This window comes from Dunckerocampus dactyliophorus, chromosome 2, assembly GCF_027744805.1.
Source record: "Dunckerocampus dactyliophorus isolate RoL2022-P2 chromosome 2, RoL_Ddac_1.1, whole genome shotgun sequence".
Classification (NCBI taxonomy): domain Eukaryota; kingdom Metazoa; phylum Chordata; class Actinopteri; order Syngnathiformes; family Syngnathidae; genus Dunckerocampus; species Dunckerocampus dactyliophorus.
This window is the reverse complement of record NC_072820.1, coordinates 31,458,192-31,476,144: the sequence shown is the minus strand read 5'-3', so window position 1 is coordinate 31,476,144 and position 17,953 is coordinate 31,458,192. Positions and strand designations below refer to the sequence as shown.

The 17,953-nt window shown below is 39.9% G+C and overlaps 1 protein-coding gene across 6 annotated transcripts in view; it reads right to left on the bottom strand.

The window, feature by feature from the left end:
* Nucleotides 1–17,953, bottom strand: part of LOC129177641 (calcium-activated potassium channel subunit alpha-1-like) — a 112,138-nt gene that overhangs the window by 16,292 nt on the left and 77,893 nt on the right. For all 6 annotated transcript variants that reach the window (XM_054768986.1, XM_054768985.1, XM_054768987.1 and 3 more), the window contains 3 exons: nt 16,077–16,109; nt 12,088–12,181; nt 1,052–1,175 (listed from right to left, as the gene is read on the bottom strand). In XM_054768986.1, coding sequence (XP_054624961.1) covers nt 1,052–1,175; nt 12,088–12,181; nt 16,077–16,109 — 251 coding nt within the window. The remainder of the gene's footprint in view (nt 1–1,051; nt 1,176–12,087; nt 12,182–16,076; nt 16,110–17,953) is intronic.

Here is a 17,953-nt window from a genome sequence, read left to right as displayed (position 1 = left end):
GATGAGATGGGAGTGACTCTTGATGGACCAGAGGGAGGGGCCCGTGGCTACATCAGCAATGGGCAGCAATGTGGAGGAGGGGTACTGGTAAGGGCTGGAATTATTAAAAGATGAGCTTGTTGGGCCTTTTCAGGTTGAAGATGGACTCAAACTCAACTCCCAAACCTACTGCCACCTTTTTCACATAGTGGTACAGGAAAAAGTGTGCATCTTTTAAGAAGACCATGATTTTAATGCAGGACAATGCTCCATCTCATGCATCTAAGTCCTCCACTGTATCGCTAGCTTGTAAAGGTCTTAAAAAACAATGACATGACCTCCTTGTTCAGCTGACCTAAACCCTATTGAGTACTTGTGGGCCCTTAAACGTAAGATTTACAGTCAGTAAAAAAGGTACACCTCTCTGAACAGTGTCTGGGAGGCTTTGGTTGCTGCTGCACAAAAAGGTTGATGGTCAAAAGAAACTGACAGACTCCATGGATGGAAGACTTTTCCATGTTATTGAAAAGAAGGGAGGCTTTATTCGTCACTGATTTATTTTTGGAAATGTCAGAAATATTTATTTGTAAAGTTTGTGTTTGCTTATATTCAGATTTAAAAAAAAAATATGAAAATAAAGTAGTGAGATGGGAATATTTTTGTTTTTCTTTGAGTTGCCTAATAATTCAGCACACTAATAGTTGCCTAATCATTGTGCCAAGACCTCACTTTCACTTCCTTAAATATTCAAATTTGAGGTTATTAACACTTTGGATTTATCAAGAGCATTGTTATTGTTAATAATAAATAACAATAAAACTAATAATCAATCATGCAAATTGCCTAACAATTGTGCACATAAGTGCAGAGGATCTTTGACAAGCGTCTTTTGCAATTTGTCATGTGAAAGAAGTCATCTGTATGAGTAGAAGACATGTCAGGGCATCCGTGTAGCAAATGACATGTCAAACAGCTCATTACGGAGTGCTGAAGCGCCCTGTCACCCTCTCGTGGTGCTTTGGGACGTGGTGTGTCTGGGACAAATAAGACGAGTGTTAGGACCTCCACCCACCAGGATGACTTTCTCAATGTCTTTGGAGGGGCACCAGTGGAACATCCCTGTGGAGTCATACTTCTTCACATTCTCGTCCATGCTTTCAATCTGCTCGCTGCCGGGGATGAGGAGAGGGTCGTGTCTAAACAAATGCAAGAAGAAGAACAAAACGAACACCATCAGGATTCCCTTATTTGAGGTCATCCACAGAAATGAAACGCCATGTGACATTTGAACGGTGCCAGCACGGAGATGCAATTATGGCCCACCCTTTAGTGGCGTACAGCTTTTGACGTAGCATTGTGTGCTGTAAAAGCTTTAACAGGCCAGACTGTAAATATTTTAGCAATTTGCCCAATCGTGTTTGTGTCCCAAACTGACGGCCCATTAATCTTTAAACATCAGCTCAAAGTGAATGTCACTGCCCCTGACCCTCAAAAGTGGACGCAACATTGTAAATACAGTAAAATAACATAAAAACACCCCTGACGTCATATCATTTGGGATTTGATCAAATATGACCAGACATACTCCTCGAAACAAAGTACAGTGGCTATATCACGATTCGAATATCGCTCTCTCACTACATCTAAGTTTTTCAAAAAATAATTAATAAATAAACGGTTGCTGTTTCATGGTTGACTATGACCTATTATTAGTCAAAAAATATTGAAAGACAAGTTATATGTAGTATTCCAGCCACTTGGGATCAGTAATGTTATGAGACATGATGCTAGATTATATTAACTTCCACACTGCATGGAGACGGGCTCGCCACCTGCAGCTGTCTGTGACAGGGGTGTGAAAAAGTGTTGGCCCCCTTCCTGATCTCTTATTTTTTTGCACGTTTGTCCCACTTAAATGTTTCAGATCATCAAACAATTGCAAATATTAGTCGACAGCAACACAACACTAAATGCAGTTTTTGAAAGAAACTTTTTATTATTAAGGGAGAAAAAAATCCAAACCTACATGGCCCTGTGTGAAAAAGTGATTGCCCCCTAAACCTAATAAGTGGTTGGGCCACCCTTAGCAGCAACAACTGCAATCAAGTGTTTGTGATAACTTTCAATGAGTCTCTTACAGCACTGGGGAGGAATTTTGGCCCACTCATCTTTGCAGAATTGTTGTAATTCAGCCACATTGGAGGGTTTTCCAGCATGAACCACCTTTTTAAGGTCATGCCACAGCATCTCAATAAGTCTTGGGGATCATCAATATGTTTTCTGGCAAAATTGAGACGAGCCTTACGAAAACCACTGCTGAACAAAATGAACATCATTTTGTTCAGCAGTGGTTTTCATATTGGAATTCTGCCATGCAGGCCGTTTTTGCCCAGTGTCTTTCTTACGGTGGAGTCATGAACACTGACCTTAACTGAGGCAAGTGAGGCCTGCAGTTCTTTGGATGTTGTTGTTGTGGGGTCTTTTGTGACCTCTTGGGTGAGTCATAGCTCTTGGGGTACCGTAATTTTGGTTGGGCGGCCACTCCTGGGAAGGTCCACCACTGTTCCATGTTTTTGCCATTTGTGGATAATGGCTCTCACTGAGGTTCGCTGGAGTCCCAAAGCTTTATTGGTAGATCTCAATTAATCTCAGTTATGTTATGTTTTAATGGGGGGGGGGGGGAATCACTTTTTCACACGGGGCCATGTAGGTGACAAACGTGCAAAAAAATACGAAATCAGGAGAGGACAAATACTTTTTACACCACTGCATGTCCCTGCAGTGATCCCATAGCCTGCGCAATGTGATGTAAACTAAACATAATAGGAGTCTAAAAGTCACTACTGGGGTATTATTTCATGTCTTCAGGGCTCTAATAATGTTAAAACCTGTATTGAGAAAGTCATAAACAGGTTTTCTATGCTGTAACTTTGACAATATTACATCGATTAATATTGAATCCTACTTTCCAGAAATTCAGTTATCGCGGTCGGGTTTGAAACCAATTAACCGATTAATAGAACATTGTTAGCATTTTTTGGAGGTTTTTTTAAGGCTTTATAGTCTTAAAAAGGTGTGTACCGTTACATGCATTGTTAGCTCCCACATGCTAGCTGTTTTCTCTCTTTAGAACGTACAGAAAAGGGAAAGCCATGTGTGGTCATGTTTCACATACGGTTTGCGGATGATGGGCAAAATTCCAAAAAAGTGCAGTTTCCCTTTATCATAGTGGTATCTTTAGGTAGGTGATGCAGGGTTGCCATCATGACAATGGAGATGTTCTTCTCTGCTTTACAAGCTGGTGTGATTTTATAGCGGATATTTAAAGTTGGGTAAAAGAGGGCAGCAGTTATCAGCTGAGGGAGCGACAAAGTACCATTTGCATATCAAACAATCTTCACATCAAACGGACGAGACGTCATCTTGGTGAAGAGCCCAGACAGCAGCCTTATGTCTCGGTCCAAAACCTTTTAGAAAGGTCCATATGGGCTCCTCTGAAACAATGCTAACGTTAAGTATCATGTTAAGTATGCATGAAAGTGTCGGCTGAAACTAGCATCCCTCAGGCTGCACCACAACCAAGGCAAACAAGGCCTCCCCCAAGGCAACAACCAGGACATCCTCCTTATTCCTCACCTATCAAGTGTCCCACTTTTCATCTAAACAATACATTAAATATTATTTTTAGATATATGATCATGTTATTTAGAAATATTTGAGATCTTATTGATAAATATGTGGTTGAAAACAGTCTACAGTGCTGTTTTTTGGGGGGAGATGTTTATGTTTTTTGAGCCGAATGAATCATAACCGCAGTAAAAGGATTTGCCATTTGATTGTCTCCCTGCAACTCCGCCAGCAATAAGTCAAGCAGGCCATACAAAGACAAAGATTGTTATTGCCTCCCATGAAAAATGTCTGCCGTTGGCGGGTGACTCGGCGCAGAAGAATGGCTCTTACTTACATCACTCATAACCTCGCCTTTGTAAGCCAGTTTGTCATGATACTTAGAGGAGGATTTCACACAAAAATGTGTTTAAAATGCAGAACACAGTGTTTCGGTCATATCAGGATCTTTGCAGCAAATTCCTAAAAAACAGCAGCACATTCCTGTCATATAGACAGGTACCGGGCCATGGGTCATTTGGTACCGGGCCGCACAGAAAGAAAAAATAATTTCCATTATTTCATTTTTTTCATGTTTTATTTTGAAAAGTGGCCGGATTCTCTCTGTTACATCCGTCTCACTTGACGCATGTCCATTGTGCGTGTGCTAACTTTATCTCATGCCGCACAGATAGACTACTACTGTATTTTTACCATTTTTCTTTCACCTCATATTTGGTGTCAAATGCTGATACTATGTGGGAATGCATAAAGGTAAGTTTTGATGACTTATTGAGTGCTAATGTGCACATTTGTCTCAAGTTAATTCATGCTAGCACACTGCCTTTTACCACACACGTCAAACAGCCATGTAATCATCTCTCTGGAAAAACTTGGCTGGAACTTGAACTGGTGGATGGTGGGTCGGCATTCATTTTGTGCTTTTAATTTGATTAATTTTGTATTTTACAATTTTTTTTATTATTTTTTAATTTTATTATTATTTTTTTTTAATTTGTTTTAAAAAAAATTAAAATTTTATAATAAAAAAAAAAACAACAGATCACCCCTGTCATATAGAGGAAATCTTTGAGTAGCCTTTTTCTCAACAGATTTCTAAAAACAACAAAGTGTCTCCTTTTTAATATTTAAGATCTTTGACTAACGGTTTTACAGCTGCGTCTGTGTAGGCTCTCAGTCGTACAGGAGTGGTCCAACGAGGGAAAGGCTTCTTGAGACGTCATCTGTACTTCTGTGAAGAAGGTGTCGGACTTTTCGCTCCTCATCCGAAGAGCTTCGTCATTGAACTAACAAGTGCTGGTAGCCTAGGCCTTAAATACAGTAAGAGTGGGCGGCATTGGTGTGCCAATGCCCTCCTCATATAGGTTCCTTACACTAAGACTGGGAGGAGTTGTGGTCTAATCCTCTCCTTCCATTGGCACCTCCGATCAAAGGGAAGTGTCGCTCCCTGAGTTGGGTATGAACGACTCTGATACTGGCTTCAAACAACAGAACCCATCATTGAATCGGAATGGTGGTTTGAGGTTTAATTTGGACCCTGTGTTCAGCAGGTTACTGAGACCAAAACCCACAGCTCTTACTAATGCAAATGAGGTGGAGCCAGGGCCGAGCCAGAACAATAGATGCTAACAAGCCAGTATCAGAGTCGTTCATACCCAACTACAGGGAGCTACACTTCCCTTTGATCAGAGCGCCAATGGAAGAAGAGGATTAGACCACAACTCCTCCCAGTCTTAGTGTAAGGAACCTATAGGAGGAGGGCGCACCACTTTTGAGGGCACACCAATTCCACCCACTCTTACTGTATTTAAGGCCTAGGCTACCAGCACTTGTTAGTTCGCTGACGAAGCTCTTCGGATGAGGAGCGAAACGTCCGATACCTTCTTCACAGAAGTACATATGACGTCTCAAGAAGCCTTTCCCTCGTCGGTTTTACAGCTGGTACTTAAAAAGAGCAGAGCCCTCCTGTCATATAGAGGATCTTTGACTGGCCTTTTTCATAGAGAATCTTTGTTTAATATTTTTGCTGTAGAATCAACAACAGAGTGCACCTCTCAAATAGAGGATCTTTGATTAGAGTTTTATGCATTGGGTCATTAAAAAAAGCAGATCACTCCTGTCATATAGAGGATCTTTGATGAGCGTTTTTTGCAGTACATCCATAAAACAGCAGAGTGCTGCTGTCATAAAAAGGATCTTTAACATTTTTACAGAATATTCCTAAAAACAGCAGAGTGCGCCTATCATATAGAGCAGTGGTTCCCAAACTTTTTACAGTCACATACCCCTACAGACATTTGACTTGAAGCCATGTACTTACTGCTGCACACTTAAAAAACATGTGGTTCAAAAATGTGTATTGTGCATGCGTCTGTGTATCAGAGGTTATATCCTGGGGAGGCTACACCATGTATCTATGGCCTTCCAAAAATTCACAAGGAAGGGTTTCCCCTCAGACCCATTGTCTGTAGCATTGACTCTACCACGTACAATGTAGGTAAATATGTAAAAACTGTCTTATCCCCATTGGTAGGCAACACTGATCATCATATAGAGAACACAAAAGGGTTTGTGGCGAGCATCAAAGACCTCAGATTGGAGCCAGAGGAAACTTTGGTGTCTTATGATGTGACTTCACTTTTCACATCTGTCCCCACCTCAGCAGCAGTCTCGGTGGTGAGGAAGAGACTGCTCGAGGACTCAATTCTGCATCGGAGAACAAAACTTAGTGCTGACCACATCTGCCAATTATTGGAAATTTGCCTTAACACTACATATTTTCAGTTTAGAGGGAAATTTTACAGACAAATTCGTGGTTGTGCTATGGGCTCACCAGTCTCACCCATAGTGGCGAATCTGTACATGGAAGAGATGGAGAAACAGGCTCTCACATCCTTCTCAGGGACAAAACCAAGGCACTGGTTTAGATACGTGGATGACACCTTTGTCATAATCAAAAAACAAGAAATTCAGTCTTTCACAGATCACATCAATGCGGTGGACACCAATATCAAATTTACTCGCGAGGACGCTAAAGAGAACCAACTAGCCTTCTTAGACTGCAAGGTAATTATAGGAGGACAGACAGCTACTTACAGAGGTCCTTAGAAAGGCCACACACACTGACCAATACCTGCTTTTTGAATCAAACCATCCACTACAACATAAACTAGGGGTTATTAGGACCCTCCAACATAGAGCAGAACAAATACCAACTAGTGCTGAGGGAAGGAAAAAGGAGACACAACATGTCCAGAGAGCGCTCTCAACCTGTGGGTACCCGTGGTGGGCTTTTAACAAATGTCAAAAGAAGAGAGTAGGGAAAGAAACCCAAAAGCCCACAGAAGCAAAAAGGAGAAGAGTGGTAGTACCTTATGTAGCTGGGGTCTCCGAAAAACTCCAGAGGATCTTATGGCAACACAAAATTCCTACCTATTTCAAACCAGTAAATACCCTGAGACAAAAATTAGTGCATCCTAAAGACAAGGCTCCAAACCAAAAACAGAGCAATGTGGTCTATTCCATCCACTGTAAAGATGAGGAATGCAAAGAGCACTACATTGGGGAAACTAAGCAAATGCTCCAAAAAAGGCTTTATCAACATCGCAGGGGCAATTCTAGTGGTCCTCAATCAGCAGTACATCTACACCTTAAAGCAACCAATCACTCTTTTCAGGACAGAGAGGTAAAGATTTTGGCCAAAGAAAACAGATGGTTTGAAAGAGGAGTAAAGGAAGCTATTTTTGTCAAACAACAGAACCCATCATTGAATCGGAATGGTGGTTTGAGGTTTAATTTGGACCCTGTGTTCAGCAGGTTACTGAGACCAAAACCCACAGCTTTTAGTCTTGCAAATGAGGTGGAGCCAGGGCCGAGCCAGAACAATAGATGCTAACGAGCCAGTATCAGAGTCGTTCATACCCAACTCAGGGAGCGACACTTCCCTTTTATCGGAGGTGCTAATGGCAGGAGAGGATTAGACCACAACTCCGCCCAGTCTTAGTGTAAGGAACCAATAGGAGGAGGGTGCTGGCACACCAATTCTGCACACTCTTACTGTATTTAAGGCCTAGGCTACCAGCACTTGTTAGTTCGCTGACGAAGCTCTTCGGATGAGGAGCGAAACGTCCGACACCTTCTTCACAGAAGTACAGATGACGTCTCAAGAAGCCTTTCCCTCGATGTATTGTGCATGGTTACATTTTGCTAAAAGTTTTACATGAGCACTGATAAATAGATAAGAATTGAGATGAATAAAGTATCTAAGTATTGGTCCTACATACAGTATCTTTTATTTCAGCTGGATGTTGGGATTCTTCCCTTTGAATGGGTTGAATTTGAGCTCCACTTTTGTCCGCTTGCCATTGCTGAGTCTGCATATTCATTTGATACCAAATTGAAAGGGAAAGTTGAACAAACATGATAAAACCATGACGGTGCGCTCTGTGCTGTGAGGCGTTAATGTGCGCTCATAATTGTGAGTGGTAGGCGCTAATTGTTTTTCAGTTTTATTCACATATCCCCAATGACAATTGGCGTACCCCTGGGGGTACGCGTATCCCACTTTGGGATAAAGACGATCTTTGATGAGTGTTTTTTTTTTTTTTGCAGGAGGTACTTAAAACAGCAGATTACAGTTGCTGTAGAGGATCTTTGACTACCATTTGTGTTCAGTAGGTCCTTTGACTAGCCTTAACAGCATTTCTGTTTTTAAGTTGTGACTTTGTGACTATCATCATCCTCATCATCGTTGGCCTAATAAAGGTAAAAGCATTTAGTAGTTTCAGACTTGGGCTACATATTTCATCAGAAGTCCAACGTTTTGAGCGCTGGCTCGCTGTCACTTCACTTGTTCCGCACGCTCATGACGGCCGAGGCGGCGCTCTGCCAGCATTGCGATCGCTCACTGTCAGCCATGACGGCCTGTCACTACCCCACACTGCAGGCAGACATGACGTGCACGTGACGGGCACAGCACCGTCTGGCCAAACGCTGTGTGACACGGTACAATTAGGCAAGTCCCGTCACCCTTTCAGGGTTGGTTTTGACTTTGGAACTTGCAGGCAGGAGGACCATCAATATCCTTATGATGAGCGCAGTAAATGAGGGATGAAATTGTACCGACGTGTAAAGCTAGGATGTTCCTGTTCGTGCATGGACTCAAGACTGCTATCCGACCTTCGCCATCATGCAAACTGTCAAAGTCTTGCTCTTCAAAAGCCAAAGCCGATCTGCCGATCATTACTTATTTACAAAGGCCTGCAGGCCGCACATACTCTGTAGATACACGTTTGATTGAATGAGTACACACTCAGCTTCGCTTGTTGTTGCGGTGAAGTCACCCTAAGGCTACATCAGACAATCCCTCACCAGGCAGCGCAGCTTCTACATCATATTAGCATTAGTACACAGTGTGTTCTACTGTCGCGAGTATTTTAGATGGTGGCTTTTGGCAGCAGAGATCACATATAATGGAACTCTTTGAAAAAACTGAAATGTAATCATTGAAACACAGTACAATACTTTTATACTTGGCTACATTGGTGCATTTAATGATTGGTTAGTTAGTGTATACTAGGGGTGTCAAAATTGCGTCCCCGGGGCCATTTGCAGGCCATAGCTGCTTTTCTTATTGGCCCACAGCACATTCTAAAAATATAATTTCACAAGAATTTTTTTTTTTTTTTTTATGGAAAAATTGGCAGTAATTTTACAAGAATAAAGTCAAAATATTAAGAGAATAAAGTTGTAATATAATGAGAAAAAGTTGTAAACAAAACAAAACAAAGATGTAATTTTTTGAAAATTACGTTGGGGAAAAAGTTTATGGGAAGAAAGTCAAAATATTACATGAATAAAATATACGAGAAAAAATGTAAATATCTGGAAAATTATATTAAAAAAGCAACAGCAGAAATGGGAAAAAACGCAGAAATTTTACGAGAATTTTACGAAAGTATCCAATATTGACATAAAAAAGTTTTATTCTTTTGGGAGGATACCACTCCATTGTATCCCAACGATCATCATTTGACACCACGGAAGAGCCAAAGCATTCCTGTCTGGACCTGCCTCCTCCTGGATAAATAGATTCAATTTTGCACCAAGCTTTCAGACTAGAGCTCTCCTATCTAGTCTGACTTGTGTGTGTACCATCAAGTCTTTGAGCATGAACTCGGATGTAATCCAAGCAATCTTATATTCACTGGCATACAAGGGGAAAATTTGTTGGCTTGTTATTCATTCAGTTTGTTACGTCATTTGCCTTTGTTCATCTTACTGATTTAGTTGGTTAGGTTGTTAGGTGTAAGTATCATCGTTACTTTACTTACTTACTTTGCTTGCTTGTTTGTTGTAGTTAGTTGAGATTAGGCACAACTTTCATGAACATATTTAATACATTTTTATTTGTTTTATTTTTTCCTAGTGTTTGATAAGGGGTAAAAAAAAAAATGCAAAGCTAGTTCAGCATACATTCAGCATATGTGTGTCATGGTCTTAACATGTAAACCTTTGTTGATTTACTGTCTAAAAGCAAAGTGAAGAGCTGCAGCGTCAGCGAAAAGGAACGTTTCCCCTGTAGCCTCCATCCTGATGACGCCACCACTTAACAACAATGCCAATTATCGCCCCTTGTGACGAAGAACAGCACTATCTCCACTCCGAATCAATAAGCGACGATGTAATTATACGGGACAAGATAAAAGCAAGGTAGCATTTGAGTTTGCCTTTCATGGCGCTGGCGGATACATATAATCTGCGGCCTCACGTGCCGAGAGCGGCTCGGTGGGATCCGACAAGAGAAGAATAGCCCGAGGCCATCCATCCTCTGGAAGCTCTCTGACTGGCTGCTGCTGTCATTAGTGCCACGCCGCTTTAAGAGCTCCAGTCTGCGCTTGTCACTTCAAACCTCTTGGCAGGTTTGCCATGAAAACATTGCGTGCGCTTCTTGGATGCCAAGAACATCTCACCAATGTACTGTATGTACCATATAATTTGTTTCTATGTTGTGGAAATCAATAATGAATTCATAACAAGATCAACTGGTTTGTACTTAGAATCCAAATTTCCCATAGAAAACAATGCTAACTTTATTAATCTGGCAACTACATATTCATCACCCTTTGATGTAGTGTCAGATGCATCATGAGTTAGCAATGCTTTGCATTTTTCCCTACATGCTTTGCTGTCACGGAAGTGTGAAAGTAAGTTAAAGATGAAGGCAAAGAAGAGTATGAATTATGTCTTGTGCAACTTTTGAGCAGATTTTTGTGCAACTACAGGATTGTTGGTATTTTAAAATTTGTAATATAATTACTTATTTATTTGTAATATTTTGGTTTATTTTATTTTACATACATTTTCAAATATTTCTTTACATAAAAATGACCTGCTCTGGGTTTATTGCAATATACAAATATTTACTACTTTTATTATTTTTAATTGTATTCTCTAATTTTGTATTTATCTGTTTATTATACTGTATTAATATTTACATTTATTTTTGATGTATTATTAGTATTTTTATATTTTATTTTATATTAAGTGTACTTACAAAAAGTTAAAATTTAATGAAATTTAAAAGGTTTCCAATATTTTATTTAATTTATATATTAATTTTTGTCTTTACTTGGTCAACATGTGTAGGCCTACTCTGAAATAATATAAACACTTAACTCTGTAAGTCTTACTGAGCGATTTCCATATTTGTGTAAAATTAAAACAAAATGTAGCCAACTTTAAGATAAAAAAGTCCATCAGAGTTCACAGTAAAGACTTTTCCTGACGTCACTTTTTCTGGTATTAGAGACGTGAAAGTGAAAGCACTTATTGTTCTGAGCGGTGAGTGTACAGTCATCTGCAGCGGCACACTATCTGCCTCTCCTGGAGTCACCACCTCGGCGATTAGCGTGTCACGGGCTCTGAGCACATCGCTACAGTGCGCTTCTAGTTATAAAACATATTGCTAATATTGTAGTTATTGCTAATATTGTTAATGACATGGTTTTATTTTACTGCACAGTAACTTGCTTCAAACTCAACTCAAAACTCCCTCACCTTTTTTTCTTTCCCGCGCAGTGAGACTCACGACATACACTAGCCTACCTCCCCCTCCCTTGTGCATCCAATCAGCAGTCAGAACACAGTCTAGATGCATTCACAGACTTGTGGTGAGTCAGATATTTCACATTCATTTAAAAAAATGCACATTTCCCCTACTTCGGTGTTAAAAAAAAATCACCACGCTTGGCGAAGGGAGCCGCAACAAGGAGGCCGAAGAACCGCATGCGGCTCAGGAGCCGCGGGTTGCCGACCCCTGATCTAGTGGACACACAGCGGCATTTAGCAGGCTAAAATAAAACCTCAGGAAATGATCCAGAGTGAAAACTGTGCTTGTTGTTTGCTGGTTTGCTGTTAACCGCTACGTACTGTATGTGACAATAAGGTGATGTGTTTGCATGAAGTCTACTGAGTCCTTACCTTAGTGTCTTTGGCGAGGAGTTGGGGGAGTTTCTCATACCGCCGTTACGCTGCTTTTTTTTTGGCGACAGCACCGACTGTTGGTTCTCTTCGACTGCAATGACAAACAGGAGCTTTACCAACAAGTGAGTGACAGCTGTGCACTCAGAGACGACACGTGAGATGTCAGGATGGGATGGTGTAATGTGTCTGTTTGTTAGCTCATTGTAGTTTGAGTTAGTTAGTGACGTATTCAGTTCATTTGTTGGCTTATAGTGAGTTGTTTGTCTGTCTGTTAGCTGGCTTGTTTGTAAGTGTTAAGTTTGTTGTAGCTTGTCTGTTAGTTGTAGTTTGTAGTAGTAAGTGACTTATTCAGTTTTTTCATCCACTTGTTTGTTATAGTGAGTGGGTTGTGAGTTTGATTGTTCGTAGCAGTTTCTCTGTTTGTTCGTTTGTTTGTCGCAGATAGTGAGTTTGTTTTTTCTAGCTGCAGTACATACATTAACTTTGTTTGTTCATTCGCGTGTTTGCTTGTTGTAGTAGTGACCTATTCAGATTGTTCATTCATTCATTCGTCATAATGAGTTGTCATTTTTTCTGCTCGTTCACTAGCTTGTTTGTTCATCAAAGTTAAGCTTGTTTGATCGTTAGTTAGAAGTTACTTATCAAGTTTGTCTGTCCTTTTGCTTGTTTGTTTGGTGTAGTTAAGTTTGTCCATCTGTTGGCTTGTTTGTTTGCAGTAGTTTGTCTGTTATTTGTAGTTTGTAGGAGTTCGTAACTTATTCAGGTGGTTCGATCACTTATTTATCATAGTGAGTCTGTCTGTTTGTTTGCTTTTTGTTCGTCATAGTTACTTATGAAGTGTATCCACTAGTTTGCTTGTTTGTTGTAGCTAGTGAGTTTGTTTTTGTTATATAGTGACATTCAGTTTGTTCATTTGTTGTTCATTAGTCATAGTGAGCTGTCATTTTTTGTTTGTTCGTCATAGTTACTTATTTTGTTACTTATCATTTTAGTCTGTTCTTTCGGCATAGTTACTGAAGTTTGTTCATTTGTTTGTTTGTAGTAGTTTGTCATCATTTGTCGTCGTGAGTTGGTTGTTAGTTTTCTTGTTCATTTGCTTGTTTGTCGTAATTAGTGACTTTGTTGTAATTACTTAGTCCAGTCGTTGGCTTGTCTGTTCATCATAGTTAGATACTTATGTTTGTCTGTTTGTTTGCATGTTTGCTTGTTGTAGTTAGTGACCTATTCATTTTGTTCATTCGTAAATTGTCTTTTTTCTGGTCATTCGCTCGCTTGTTTGTTTGTTCGTCATAGTTACTTATTTTGTTACTCATCAAGTTTCTTTTGTTTAAGTTTGTCCGTCCTTTTTCTTGTTTGTTTGTAGTAGTTTGTCATAGTTCGTGACATAGTCGGTTTGTTCGATCTCTTGTTTGTCATAGTGAGTTGTTTGTTAGTTTGTCTGTTCGTAGTAGTTTGCCCGTTTGCTTGTTTGTTCATCTTAGTTACTTAAGAAGTTTGTCCATTAGTTTGCTTGTTTGTTTGTCGTAGTTTGTGAGTTTCTTTGTTGTAGTTAGTTTGTTTGTCGTATTTGGTTCAGTAGTCTGTTTGTTTGCTGTAGAAAGTGACCTATTCAGTTAATTTGTTTGTTAGCTTGCTTGTTTATTCGTCGTTCTTTGTAGTTACTTATGAAGTGTTACTTATGAATTGTGCCCATTAATTCAATTGTTTGTCGCAGTGAGTTTGTTTGCTTGTTTGTTGTAGTTCGTGACATATTCAGTTTGTTAATTTGCTTGCTTGTCATAGTGAGTTGTTTACCGTTGTTTATGTTCGTTCGCTCGTTTGTTTGTCGTAGACTTACATTTGTCCATTGAATTCACTTAATAGTCTGGTTGTTCAGTGTATTTTGTTCAGTGCAGTTTGTTACTTTGTTACGTAAGTTACTTATTAAGTTTGTCAGTTACTTCTCTTTTTGTTTGTCATAGTTAGTGAGTGTGTAATTATTAGGGATGCTCCGATCGATCATCCACTGATTAGTATCGGCCGATTTCCGTGAAAAATCACGTGATCGGCATATGCCGATAAATGCCTTTCAACGGCAATCACAAAAGGTAAGTACTAGTACCATCTTATATGTTTATATATATAAATATAAAGGCGAGCGGCTAGTACTATTGCAGCCCGCAGCAATCCATGCGTGCGGTGTAATAGTCTTGCCCTAACTAACGTTGTGGGCATCGTGCTCCTCCCACTTTCCTTCACAGTGCGCAGACGTGCCAAAACAAAAACATCACATCTGCCGTCTGGAACAACATATGCCACCAAAACTATGTTGCGGGGGTAGCGCGTTAAAATGCTTTAATTTAATACGGCATTTGAAGAACTAACACTTGACATGAGTATGGTGAGTTTTCGAGGCTCATAGTGTGATCATCAGTCAAACGACAGCTAACGCAGCCATGTGGACACTCGCCCGTATGTGCGTAACAGTCAGAAGGCTAAGCTAATAACCAAAAAAATAATATAATTCATTGGACAAGATGACTAGCCTTTCTCAGCAGTGGAAGATACTGGGTTCGCCGAGTGCTCACCTGGAAGGCCTGTGTTCAGTCATGCATGCAATTATGCAATAAATGTTGGTATGGCACAAAGGATGATGTCCAGACCCATGTATGCAAATAAAGAAATTTAATGAAAATATTCACTTGTAACTTTAGTGGCTACTTTTTGGAGAGTCTACTTTTTTTTGATACACCCTGTATATACATAGGGACTACTTGCTGGTCCCACCCTCCATCAGGGCCTTCGTGGTTCTATGGGGCCCAGGTGGAGCCAGGTGGGTGTCAGAAGACGCCCTCGGCTCCACTTTGCAACGTAGCACGCCTATGAAGTAGCGAGACCAGCAGCAGCGTGTGCATGTGTACAACTGTGGACTAATGAGGCAGCGTGTGCAGATGTCAGCTGTGAGACATGAAATATTGACGAGGCCGCCAAGAAGATGTGAGCGGGCATTGTTGTTGTTGGAGCCGCTCGCCCCCCGCTACCCCCCACCTTTGCCGTTTTCCATTATGGTGTCACACTGGAGCATGTTAGCAGTGTTTGATACGTGTGTGATGAATAAAATAAATGTTCTCCCTGACAGCTAACATGCTAATATTTGGCTAAACTAACATGTCATCCTGCATGACGCTACATTTACATCTTCACTGTGTCTCAAACGATGCTAATAAGTACACAATCCAATGCGATCCTCCATCTTCCAAAAAACAATTTTTTTTTGAACAATTTGATACATGTGGAATTCACATTTTAGAATATTGAAGATCGAGATGCGCAGAACCACAAAAATGTGGCAGGGGACTACTTTTAAGGTTGCATTTTGTTAGTTTAAGGTCTTTCTTAAAAGGCTCCTAATAATCTTACATTACTATAATGTCACTTTGGGAGGTGATTAAACCCAAAACACTTTAAATTTTTCATCACATTAACCTGCATTTGATTCAGTGTGATGTGAATAAGACCTGCGCTATTTGAATAAAACATCTTATCATCATTAAAGCTTTTAATTCTCTGTGGCACAAGAATGCTAATAGCTAAATAATTGAATGAAAACTCATTTTTATTAAACACCACTTAACCGTTTGGCAGCATGGACGCTAGCTTTTGTAATATGAAGCATGAATTAGTAAGTATGCTTTCAGGTGTTGCTCTGCCACAGGACCGACGACAATGTGGATTAGCAGCAAGGAAGCCGTAATGCAAATAGTAGAGACTCAGGATAAAATTTGTTGTACTCTGCAGAATACCTCCTGGTTACTCTTCAAATATCACTCAGCATCATCAATCCCCCATGTCTGTTTTTGTGTCCTAGTTCCCACCATATGTCTTCGGCTCCCACCAACTACTTTATGATGCAGCAGCGCCCTCTGCTGCCGAGAGGCCAAACAACACAATGATGACCGCGGAGGCAACACAGGAAGTGAGTGAATGAAGAAACAACACACACTTACTTGATTTGATGTATCCATTGTAGGTGTTTTTCGCTGAGAATATCAAAGAAAAGAAGTATGTTAAGTGACAACAAAAAAAAAGGCTGAAAAAAAGGCATTAAACAAGCTAAAACTATAATAACATGGCATCTATAACACTGAGACTGTGTCTGTTGAGTAGCTGGCCAAACAACCGCCCTGCTTCACTGTATCATCATCATACAGCCTAAAGTTCAAAGCTATGTGCTGTAAAATGCTATTAACAAGTCAACTTTTCTACTCTTTCTATTACTATTTTCTAGAAACTATTTTTTAGAAACTAAACTATTCTGACGAATGGAGAGAGAGCGGGATGGCTAGCCCGCCAGTAAAGTAGCAAACTAGCTAGAATAGATTAAATTATTATATTTATTGTATGAAGCCCTAATTTCATATCTTTGAAGTGTAGAGTCACAAACAGTGTGAGGAGCAAGTAAAAATATAAAATTATATTACGATTACCCTGCATTATTTTTTCAAATGGACAAATTTAATGTAATGGACTGATTGCTAAGAGTATATGTAGTAGAAAGCTAGCCAGCGGCCTAGCTAGACAAGATAGATTACACTGTTATATGAAGGCATGGACCGGTTAGCGGTTTCAAGATATACCACGGTATGAAAAAAATTAAAATAGTCCATCATAACATCCTACAGTATGAGAGAAAGTGGAAGTCCCGCACGGCCACTATGTGGAAATACTTGGTCATGTCCTGTCTTATTGCTCGCAGTTGGAACTAGGCTTCGATGTGCTGAAACCACAGGAATGAGCTGTGTTGCCTAAAGCAGTGTAAAAAGTAGTGTAGTGCTTGTTGTGTAAACACGCATTGTGTGTATAGTCAATACACACAATGCGTGAAAAAGTATAGTAATAGGGAAATAAATAAAAGTATAGTAAATACACTTACATAACATTATTAAGTGCAAACATTGTAGTCCAATGAAAGAGTCATTTAGAAGATTTACTCCATTTACAACAGGGTTCCTTGTCATACGCATGCGCAGCAGCGGTAGCTGGCAGGACTCAATGAAGGCACACGTGTCGTCATTCCACCGGCGCTGCCACTCTGTTATCCACAGGATAAGTGCTATAAACCGTATAGACCTCTCCACTGAACAACAAGCAACAACTACATAGCAACAGTTGCTTACCACAATCACATGGCCCGGAAACCGAAGTGAAACGCAAACCAATGAATAACAACTCAGCAAATACACAATCCAACAATTCCAAAACACTTGTGGACAACAATCAAAAGAATCGAAAAGAGAAGACACACAAACACACCACCAAAACAACAACAGTGATAATAATGATAATAACGACAATCACAACAACAATAATAATAATAACTAATAAACTGTAATAAGAATAACATTAACTTTTTTTTCAAAAGCATCGATCCAACACTAATAAGCACAAAAATACATCAAAACAAACGACAACAATCTTACCATCGTCATCATTACTACTAACACCCACAGACATTACCACACCATCATAGCAGTCATCATAGCATAGCAGTCTTTGTGAGTTGGACGATCAGCATCGACCCATTTTTTTCAATATTATTGTTTTTGTTATAATGCATATTGACAAAAGTGCATTCTTATTCTTTGATGACACATTGTGAAATCGATGCAGATCTCCAAGAATACAGGTTTGTGCTGTCATTGGGATATCTATATTTAAGAACGAAATTGCCTCTCTTGTTATTTTAGACTACAACTCCTTTCTTCTCGGACATTTCCACAATAGATGCATAAGGGTTCCCTCGGCTGCCAGGCACCTTATGCAGAGCTTTGTATCGACTGTGCCCATTTTAGACAACTGAGAAGGTGTAAAATACAATCTATTT